At 38.0% G+C, this 11,886-nt stretch overlaps 1 protein-coding gene across 1 annotated transcript; it reads right to left on the bottom strand.

The window, feature by feature from the left end:
* Positions 1-823: 823 nt before the first annotated feature.
* On the bottom strand, positions 824-3,967 carry LOC142170434 (uncharacterized). The gene is made up of 4 exons (XM_075232341.1): positions 3,443-3,967; positions 2,827-3,364; positions 2,057-2,296; positions 824-1,134 (listed from the first exon to the last, which is right to left on the bottom strand). Exons 1-4 carry the CDS (start codon positions 3,965-3,967, stop codon positions 824-826), a joined length of 1,614 nt encoding a protein of 537 aa, XP_075088442.1.
* Positions 3,968-11,886: the final 7,919 nt, after the last annotated feature.

Genomic DNA, 11,886 nt, shown 5'->3' with positions numbered 1-11,886 from the left:
TGGTGTGCCAATGGCTTTAACATTGCTCATGCCAAATTTTTGAATCAGTTCCTTTGTGTATTTGGTCTGACATATAAACGTTCCTTCTTCAGATTGTTGGATTTGAAGTCCAAGGAAAAATTTTAGCTCTCCCATCATGCTCATTTCGAATTCACTTTGCATAAGATTTGAAAATTCCTTGCACATAAGAGTGTTAGGACTACCAAATATAATATCATCAACATAAATCTGAATAATGAGATTACCTTCTGATGATCTTTTAATAAATAGGGTAGTGTCTACTTTACCTCTTGTAAAGCCATGATCAATAAGAAATGAACTAAGTCTATCATACATGCTGGTGGAGCTTGCTTTAGTCCATATAATGCTTTGGTTAGCTTATATACATGGTAGGGAAACTTTGAATCTACAAACCCAAGAGGTTGCTTCACGTATACTTCTTCCTCAATAAATCCGTTCAAGAAACCACTTTTGACATCCATTTGAAACAACTTGAATCCCTTAAACGATGCATATGCTAGAAGGATTCGTATAGACTCCAGACGAGCTACTGGAGCAAAAGTTTTGTCATAGTCGACTCTTTCCTATTGTAAATATCCTTGAGCAACTAATCTGGCTTTGTTCCTTACAACCTTTCCATCCTTATTAAATTTATTTCTGAAAACCCACTTTGTTCTAATTACTGAAACATTTTCAGGTTTGGGTATCAGTTTCCACACTTGAATTTTGCCAAATTGATCTAACTCTTCCTGCATTACTTGTACCCAACTTGAGTCTTTTAGAGCTTTCTCTATCTTCTTTGGTTCAACATGAGAGATTAATGCTATGTTTGCTTTCTTTTTGAGAGCTCCCCTAGTTTCATTCCTTCATTCGGATCCCCTATGATAAATTTTTGAAGATATTTAGGTTCGCTTCTCCATTCATTTGGATAAACTAAATTAGTAGTCGACTCCTTTAGATGATCTGGTACACTGCTGCTAATTTCATTAGTTGACTCTATTGTAGCATCAGATTTATCAATTGACTCTTGAGATTCTCTTGTCTCCTGAATTTCTTGAGCTTGATCTTCATCACCTGCAGTAATTCCTTTTTTGACCGAGGGGTTATTTTCATTGAATATAACATGTACAGATTCTTCCACATATAATGTGCATTTATTATAGACTCTTAAAAGATCTACTATTTAATGAGTAGCCCAAAAAAATACCTTCATCACTTCTTGTATCAAATTTTCCAAGATTGTCCTTACTATTATTGTGAATAAAACACTTACTTCCAAAGGGATAAAAGTAACTGATATTAGACCGTTTACCTTTCCATAGTTCATAAGGAGTCTTCTTCAGAATGGGCCTTATGAGACATCGGTTGAGAATGTGACATGTTGTACTTACACCTTCTGCCCAGAAGTGATTTGGCGATGAATGATCTAGTAACATAGTTCTTGCCATATCTTGGAGGGTTCTGTTTTTTCTTTCAACAACTCCATTTTGTTGAGGTGATCGTGGTACAGAGAAGTTATGAGTATATCCCTGATCATTACAGAAGTCTTCAAATGCTCTGCTTTCAAATTCTCCTCCATGATCACTCTGGATTGTTGTAATCAGATATCCCTTTTCTCTTTCAACCTTTTTGCAGAAGATCTCAAAATTTTCAATGCTTCATCTTTATGAGATAAGAAAATCACCCAAGCGAAACGTGAACAATCAACAATAACAAAAGCATATCTTTTTCCTCCTATACTAGTAGTTCTAGTAGGCCAAATAAATCTATATGAAGCAATTGCAGAGGTTTAGAAATAGATACATCTTTATTTTTGAAAGAATTTCTGGTTTGTCTTCCTATTTGACAGGCATCATAGATATGTGTTCTAGAAAATTCAGTTTGGGTAGACCAATAACTAACTCATGCTTGAACAATTTTTCTATCAAATGCATGCTTGCATGATCAAGTTTCCTATGCCATAAACATGGATGTTAAACAAATGTGACCATCTATCCTTTCAAAACCATCAAGAATGTAAACATTCCATACCTTTTACCTGGGATGACTATTTTACCTGTCTCATCTTCAATAGCATAGCCTGTTTTCTTAAAATTGACCTCATATCTTGAGTCACATAGTTGACTTATGCTCAAGATATTATAGTTAAGTCCATCAACGAGATCAAATTTAGTAATATCACAGTTGTTAGTGAAAGGAATTATTCCAGTACCGATTATCTTTCCTTTTGAGTCATCTCCAAACTTAATGCTTCCTCCATCAATTTTTGTAACAATTTTGAACAGGTTTTTATCACCTGTCATGTGACTGGAACACGCACTATCTAAGTATCATTTTCCTTTGCAGCTTACTCTATGGTGTTCCTACAAAACATAGTGATTACTTTCTTTTAGGTACCCAAGCTTGCTTGGGTCCTGGGTGGGTGGGGTGGGGGGTTAGTATTACTAGGTTCAGAATTGTTTTTTGGTTTCCAAACCCAAACTCCTGACCCATTTGTAGGTCTTTCATTAGTGTTAGTACTAGTGGACTCTGTTCTAATTGGTCTTTTTCCAGTTGACTTATAAGTTGCCTGGTTTAACCTGACAAAACTATGACTGGTGGATTTGTGTATGCCATTGAGTTGCATTTGCAATTCTTCAAACTCTTCTTGAAGTACTTCTTTTTTAATTTCACATACTTCATGTTTGAGCTTCTAGTCTTTTGCTTCTTTATTTAGTCTCTTAAGCTCATTCATCATTTTTTGAGACTCTTTCAAAGTTAAATCAAGAATATCCTGCAATTCATTGCATCTTTCACAGTTATAAGATCTTACCTCGCTTATTTCACCTCGTGCCATGAAACAGTTCTCATTGTTATCTTTGCATTCGTCATCTGAAATGTCCTCATCCGTCCAACATCTTGAGGATTTGTTTGTCTCATTTTCTAGAATCGTTATGAAGCAAAGATTTTCTATCTCTTCGTGTTCTGAACTATTTTCATCGCTCCAACTTCCAAAAGATTTGTTCTTGTTAAAGCCTCTAGAAATTTTCCTTTTTAGATTTGGGCACTCAGCTTGAATGTGTCCAAATCTTCCACACTCATAGCATTTTCGATCATTCTTGTCATGTTCGTTGTATTGTCTGGATCGCCTAGGTGGAATTCTTCCTCTCCTTGTATTACTGAATATTCTCATTAAACCATCCAAGTTTCTTGACAACATAGCAATCCCTTCTAGAAGGGCTTCAGGATCATCATCAATATCATTTTCAGCTATTTCAGTTGAGGCCTTAAATGCGTCTGTTTTCTTTTTTTCTTCTTGATTTGTCTTCTTGAGATGTGTCTTTTCAAAGGCTATGAGTTCTCCTCGTATTTCATCATAGGATAACTTATTTAGATCTTAAGATTCAAGTGTGACTACTTTGGTCTGCCAAGTAGTTGGTAGGCTTCTGAGAAATTTTCTAACTTGATCACCACTTGTATATGGTTTGTCGAAGGCTTTTAGATCGCTAATTATTTTGCTGAATCTGGAAAACATCTCTTCAATAGACTCTCCTTCTTTTATTGAAAATAGTTCATAATCACGAACCAACATGTTGATATGTGTTTCCTTTACCTTGCTGGTTCCTTCGTATGTTACTTCAAGCTTGTCCCACATCTCTTTGGATGTGTCGCAGCTAGAGATTTTCTCATACTCTTTACCACTTATGGCATTATAAAGCAGGTTTCTCGCTTTATTATTAACTTCTACCACTGCCATTTGATCATTTGTATAGGAATCTATATCTTCAGGATCAACAAGTGGTTGAGCGACAGCTAGCAGAGGATAATTCCCCTTTTTGATGACTCTCCAAACTTTAACGTCATATGCCTTTGCATATATCTCCATACGCACTTTCCAGTAGGAGAAATGTTGTCCATTGAAGTATGGTGGCCTAACTTGTGAAGTTCCTTCCTCTAAAAGAGCTCCTACGATAACTTGATTTGACATGATCTTTTCTCACGAGCTGTTAAGCAAAAGAAAAATGCGAGCCTTGCTCTGATACCAATTGAAAGTACAAGAGGGGGGGGGGGGGTATTGTTTATTTTTAAACTTAATTCTTGTTAGTTGACTAGTCTTTCAATTAGTCGACTAGATGTAATAAGCTGACAGTAGTAACAACAGAATATAAGATGCTGAAATTAAATGCAGGAAGTAAAGACACCAGAATTTTTATACCGGTTCAGATTCAATATGAATCCTAGTCCAGTCCTCTTGGGTTGCAAAGGAGTTCTCTTTAGTGAATGAATTTCTTCGAGTACAAGGAGAATGATGTGATAGCTCAGTTCCTATTTCACTCGTCTCTTTTGATACAATGTCTCACCAGTGTTGTTCTCTCTTTCTTCTCTAACTTGTTACATAGTAGGTCTTAGAGAGCTACAATGTTTATTTACAGTGGAACAAAGAGAGGGTATTTGGTTCGATCAAAGTATATTTACTAAGGTCTGATTACAAGTTTAAATACTCTAAGAGAGGCTTGATTTCTGGAAAGATTTGCCAACCAAGAGATTTGATCCTTGGAAAGAGATTGATTCTTTCCAAGAATAAAGCTGTTCTGCAACGGCTCTTTTGAACCCGGAATCTTGATCCTCCATATTTAGACACTTGATTGAATATTCAGCGAGATCTTGATTTATTTGATTCCTTTATTTTAGCCTTGATTGATCCCGTCAGTATCTTTTGATTGATTTCTTCTTCCTTTAATCGCATCTCTTGATCCCGTCAGCATCTTCTGATTGATTTCTTCTTCTTTTAATCACATCTCTTTTCCTTGATCTCTTCTGATATATTCCGACTATCTTGTATATCAATCCATACGTTCCTTGATCATTGCTGATTGATTTCGCCAATCTTGAAAGCTATCCAAGAGTTCCTATACAAAGAGCAAATATATTATTTTCATCATTAAAATTAGATCTAACAGAAAGGACCCAAATTAACTGTCAAGTCAGCACTTTCTATTGCTTTTGCTAAGTACTCACACAAAGTTGCCAGATAGAAGAATAAATCACAAGTGGTGGAAGAAGGGAAATACAGTGCTAATGAAGAAGCTAAAACTGGAGATATGAATGGCAACAACAACAGCTGAATCTTTTAGTGTCTTGGACTATATCTTATGCCACTCCTGAAGAAGAATAGGTTTCTTAGTCACCTAGTTTCATGCTAATGTTGAGATTGCAAAGAGCACATCAGTGCTTTTTGAAGAGGATGAAACTTATTTGTTTTAAATGCTCGAAAATATTCTTGTGTCCTAAACTATTCCCACGAATTAATGCAAGGGTGCGATCATAAATCATGGTCGTAATGCTTTTCACCCATAGTAATCATTGCGATTATCGTCTATGTATTTGTATTTGGAGAGTATGTATGCCTTCAAAACTATACAAGGATTTTTAGTGAGCTACTAATGGCTTTATTTGGAACCTAAACAAGACAAGTTAAATGCCGGAATATTTAATTTTGATATGAAATTGATACAACTATAACAATATATAAACTAAAAACAGATTTATACGACTAATTATATAGTATACATCTTTTTTATAACTTATCTACAACTTTCATACATCATTTTTACCCGGTTAAATAAAACTACAACATCATACAACTTAAATATAATTTTCATACAAATTTTATACAATGTCTTTTGTATATGATTTGTATATATTTTGTATGTGGTGTGTTCTTCTTCCTCTCGAAAATTTCAATCAAAAATCCTTTTTAATACAATTTTGATACATATCAATAACTTTGTGTAAAAAGATAGCATTTATAACTTAAATACAAATTTCATAATGATTCATACATAATATGTACAACAAATTTTTAACTTTCATACTATATTCAAATAAAATATATATAACTACAACAGAATATAATTTACATACAACTATAATACAACTTAAATATAATTTCGTAAGTATATGTTATGTCATGTCTTATTCTTCTAGTCTCAATATGAAATTAAGCCAAAATCAAGTCTAATCTTCACCAAACATCCTCAAAATTGAGATATAAATGTCGCGATCCGAATTTCCCACCGTCGGGACCGTGATGGCGCCTAACATTATACCCGCTAGGCAAGCCAACGTTACGGAATATTTCAACTTTTTCCTTTATCTTTTAACAATTAAAAGTTAACAAAAGTGAATCAGCGGAAATAAATGCGGAAGAACACAGTTTAAAGATTATCTTTATACTAATAACGAATACTATAATAAATTCCACCCAGAACTGGTGTCACAACTCACGAACAGTCTATGAATACTACAAATAATGGTTTGAACGAAAAATATACATCTGTCTCGAAAGTAGATAAAATAGAAATGAAATAAGATAGAAGGGGATGCCAGGGCCTGCGGACGCCTGCAGGACTACCTGGGTACCGGGTGGATTGAAGTCAGCAACCTCGAGCTATGATCAGTATGGTCTAGTACCGGGATCTGCACAGAAAGTTCAGAGTACAGTATCAGTACAACCGACCCCATGTACTGGTAAGTGCCAAGCCTAACCTCAGCGAAGTAGTGGTGAGGCTAAGACACGACAAACAACATAAACCTGTGCAGTTAAACAATATACTAACAGAATGACAATAATAGAAGCTAAACAAAAATTAACGGGAAGGGGCAACATGCTATGGGGGTACCAGAATAAGGAATCACAGTAATAACAGAAATTAAATAATTAATGCACTTGAACCGATAACAACAAATAATCACACCAAACAAAAAAATGCACGACATCACCCTTCGTGCTTTTACCCTCAATCCTCACCATGCAATAAATGATAGAAATGTGCACGGCATCACCCTTCGTGCTTTATCACTCTTCTTCTCCATATGAATAATAGAAATATAAATGTGCATGGAATCACCCTTCGTGCTTCATCACTCTTCCTCACCATTTGAATAATAGAAATGTACACGACATCACCCTTCGTGCTTTATCTCTTCCTCACCATATGCATAGATATAAATGTTAACGTGCACGGCATCATCCTTCGTGCTTTATCACTCTTCCTCACCATATGAATAATATAAACGTGCATGGCATCACCCTTCATGCTATAACACGCTTCCTCACCATAACAACAACAGAAATAACAACCCGGCAAGGGCATCAGAATCAAACAACATTTTTTCATCATTTAATTTCACAATAGAAATACCAAACTTGAGCCAATACACAACCAATATCCAAACCAGGAACAACATAGTAAACCTGTTTACATGAACAATAACTAGCTTAAGCCGGACATATATGTATAAAGAAACGCAACTGTCACAAGTATAGAACTCACTCGCATGCTATGAGCCGACAACGACGTATAGATACTCGTCACCACACCTATATGTCACACTAAACAACTAACAAGTAGCAAATAGGGCAAACAATACCTAATCCCTCAAGCTAAAGGTTAGCCATAACACTTGCCTCGATTCCACAGCCACAATCAAACCTCAATTACCGCTTTACCTCTCAATTCCACTTCCAATCCTCTTATATCTAGTTATAATTAACTTAGCAACATCAATAAATGCTACAGAAATCAATTCCAATGCTTAATTTTAGGTTTCCCAATATTTTCCCCAAAAAGTCAAAACCTGACCCCGGGCCCGCTTGGTCAAAACTTGAAATTAGGATCAAAACTTGATTACCCATTCACCCCCGAGACCGTATATATAATTGGTTTTGGAATCTGACATCAATTTGAGGTCTAAATCCCCAAATTTCAAAATTTCCAAATTCTACCCAAAAATACCCAATTTCCCATGAAAAATCCTTAGATTTTGTGAAGAAATCTTGTAAAAAGATGAAATAGATTGAAGGAAATGAGTTAGAAGTTGTTTACCTATGATTTGGGGAAGAACTCTTCTTTAGAAAATCACCTATGGGAGCTTAGGATTTGAAAATTTGAGAAGTGAAGTGAAAATCCCGTCAAACTTGTTTTTGAACAGTTGCAGGTATCGCATTTGTAATCACAGGTTCGCAAATACGACCAATACTTCGCAAATGCGAATATTGGCCTAACCTGATGCCTTCACAAATGCGAACAGATGTTCGCAATTGCGGCCACTGTTCAAGTCGCATTTGCGACGATGAACTTTGCAAATGCGAAGGTCCCCTGCCCTGCCCAATCATCACAAATGCGATAATTCTTCGCAATTGCGGTGCTTGCATTTGCGATCCAAACTTTGCAAATGCGAAGTCTGAAGACCTGCAATACCAGAAAATTTCCATAAGGTTCAAAATACTCCGTGGCCTATCCAAAACTCACCCGAGCCCTCGGGGCTCCAAACCAAACATGCATACAAGTCTAAAAATATCATACGAACTTGTTCATGCGATCAAATTACCAAAATAACTTCTTAAACTACGAATTTAACACCAAAACTCATGAAATTTTCAAGATAGTTCAAACTTCCTATTTTCTCAACCAAAGGTCTGAATCACGTCAAATTACTTCTGTTTCTCACCAAATTTTATAGATAAGGTTTAAATATTATAATGGACCTCTACTGGGCTTTGGAACCAAAATACGGGCCCGATACCATCAAGTTCCAACACTATTCAATTTCCATAAATTATTATATTTTTTTCACTTAACAATTTTCTTCAAAAATCCATTTCTCGGGCTAGGGAACTTGGAATTCGATTCAAGGCATACGCCCAGGTCCCATATTTTACTACGGACCCTCCGGGACCGTCGGAACACGGGTCCATGTCCGTTTACCCACAATGTTGATCGAAGTCAACAAAAATTACCTTTTAAGCCAAAATTAATTATTTTAAAAAACATTTCACATAAGGGCTTTTCAGATATACGCCCGGATTGTGCACGCAAATCGAAAAAGGATAAAAGGAGGTTATTAAGGCATCAGAACACAGATTTGACTTCTAAAACAAAAGATGACTTTTTGGGTCATCACATTCTCCACCTCTAAAACAACCGTTCGTCCTCGAACGGACATAGAAAGGTATCGAAGTAGGTGAAAAGAAGGGGATATCTACTCCGCATATCAGACTCCGATTCCAGGTAGCTGCCTCAACAAGCTGGCCTCTCTACTGCACACGAACCGAAGGGTAACTCTTCGATCTCAACTGACGAACCCCGGTCTAGAATAGCTAATGGCTCCTCCTCGTAGGTCAAATCCTGGTCCAACTGGACAGTGCTGAAGTCGATACTTCCGAAGCATGGACACATGAAACACTGGATGTACAACTAATAAACTCGACGGCAACGCAAGTCTATAAGCCACCTCTCCCACTTGATCAAGGATCTCAAAAGGCCCGATGAACCTAGGGCTTAGCTTGCCTTTCTTCCCAAATCTCATCACGCCCTTCATGGGTGACACACGAAGCAACACTCGCTCTCCGACCATGAATGCCACATCATGAACCTTACGGTCGGCATAACACTTTTTCCTGGACTGAGCTGTATGAAGCCTATCCTAAATAATCTTAACCTTATCCAAGGCGTCCTGCACTAAATCTATACTCAACAACCAAGCCTCCCCCGGCTCAAACCACCCAACCGGCGATCGACACCATCTACATATAATGCCTCATAGGGAGCCATCTGGATGCTCGATTAGTAACTGTTGTTGTAGGCAAACTCCGCTAATGGCAAAAACTGATCCCAAGAACCTCCAAAGTCAATAACATATGCTCGAAGTATATCTTCCAAAATTTGAATAGCACACTTGGACTGCCTGTTCGTCTGAGGATGAAATGTTGTGCTCAACTCGACCCGTGTACCCAACTCATGCTGTACTACCCTTCAGAAATGCAAGGTAAACTGCGTTACACCATGAAGACAAACGATCTCTCAGATATAGATCTCGGCCAACCGCTATGAGGAATAGGAAACCACCATAGGAATGAAATGCGCTGACTTGATTAGCCTATCCACAATAACCCACACTGCATCGAACTTCCTTTGAGTCCGTGGGATTCCAACAACGAAGTCATAGTGATACGCTCCCACTTCTACTTAGGAATCTCAATCTGCTGAAGCAAACCACCAGGTCTCGATGCTCATACTTTACTTGATGACAATTCAAACACCGAGCTACATACACAACAATATCCTCCTTCATAATCCTCTACCAATAATGTCGCCGCAAATCCTAATACATATTAGCGGCGACCGGATGAATAGAATACCGGGAACTATGTGCCTCTTCTAGAATCAACTCATGAAGTCCATCCACATTAGGTACACAAACTCAACCCTGCATCCTCAAAACTCCATCATCTCTAATTGTAACCTGCTTGTCACCTCCGTGCCGCACTGTGTCTCTAAGGACAAGCTAATGAGGATCATTATAATGTCGATCTCTAATACGCTCAACTAATGACGTGGTTGGGCTCAGAAACATTCAACCTCATGAACTGATTGGCTAAAGCTTGAACATCCAAAACAAGCGGTCTCTCACTGATTGGAATATAGGCAAGGCTACCCATACTGGATAACTTCCTACTCAAAGCATCGGCCAGTACATTAGCCTTACCAGGGTGATACAAGATAGTGCTATCATAGTACTTCAATAGCTCCAACCACCTCCTCTACCTCAAATTTATCCCCTTCTGCTTGAACAAGTATTGTAAACTCTTGTGATCCGTGAACACCTCACATAACATGCCATATAAATAATGCCTCCAAATTTTCAACGCATGGTATATGACCCTGAACCTGTGGGCAATACCAACACCAGTGTCTTATTCAAAGCTATCTTGAGCTTCTGAAAGCTCGCCTCACACTCGTCCGACCACCTGAACTGGGCATCCTTTCTGGGTCAACCTGGTCATCGGGGCTGCTATAGATAAAAACCCCTCCACAAACCGACGGTAATAACCCGTCAAACCCAAGAAACTCCGGATCTCTATAGCTGATAAAGGTTTAGGCCAGTCCTTGACTGCTTCAATCTTCTTAGGATCCACCTAAATACCCTCTCTGATACGACGTGACCTATGAATGCTACTGAACTCAACTAAAACTCACATTCAAAAACTTAGCATACAACTAGCTGTCTCTCAAAGTCCAAAGAACGACTCGAAGGTGCTGCTCATGCTCCTCCCGGCTACGGGAGTAAATCAAAATATCATCAATTAAAACAATCACAAAGGAATCCAGATAGGGCTTGAACACTCGGTACATCAAATCCATGAATGCTGCTGGGGCATTGGTCAACCCAAATGATATCACTAGAAACTGATAATGCCCGTACCAAGTGCGAAAAGCTATCTTAGGGACATCAGATGCCCTAATCCTCAACTAATGGTAGCCAGACCTCAAATCAATCTTCGAAAACACCCTGGCACCCTGAAGCAGATCAAATAAATCATCAATCCTCAACAATCGATACTAATTCTTGATGGTGACCTTGTTCAGCTGCCGATAATCTATACACATCCTCATCGATCCATCCTTCTTCTTAACAAACAACACCGACGCACCCAGGGCGAGACACTAGGTCTAATAAAGCCCTTATCAATCAAGTCTTGCAATTGTTCTTCCAATTCTTTCAACTCTGGCGGGGCCATGTAATATGGAGGAATAGAAATGGGTTGAGTGCCCGGAGCCAAATCAATGCAAAAGTCAATATCCCTATCGGGTGGCATCCTCAACAGGTCTAAAGGAAACACCTAGGCAAACTTCCGAACAACTGGCATAGAATCCATAGAAGGAACCTGAGTACTAGAATCATGGACATAAGCCAAATAATCCAAACACCCCTTCTCGACCATACGCCAAGCCTTCATATAAAAGATAACCTTACTAGTAGAATGACCAGGATCCCCTCTCCACTCCAATCGAGGCAACCCCAACAATGCTAAGGTCACGGTCTTGTCATGACAGTCCAATA

The sequence above is a fragment of the Nicotiana tabacum genome, chromosome 16 (assembly GCF_000715075.1).
Source record: "Nicotiana tabacum cultivar K326 chromosome 16, ASM71507v2, whole genome shotgun sequence".
In the NCBI taxonomy this organism is placed as follows: Eukaryota; Viridiplantae; Streptophyta; class Magnoliopsida; order Solanales; family Solanaceae; genus Nicotiana; species Nicotiana tabacum.
This window is presented reverse-complemented; position numbering and strand designations above follow the sequence as displayed.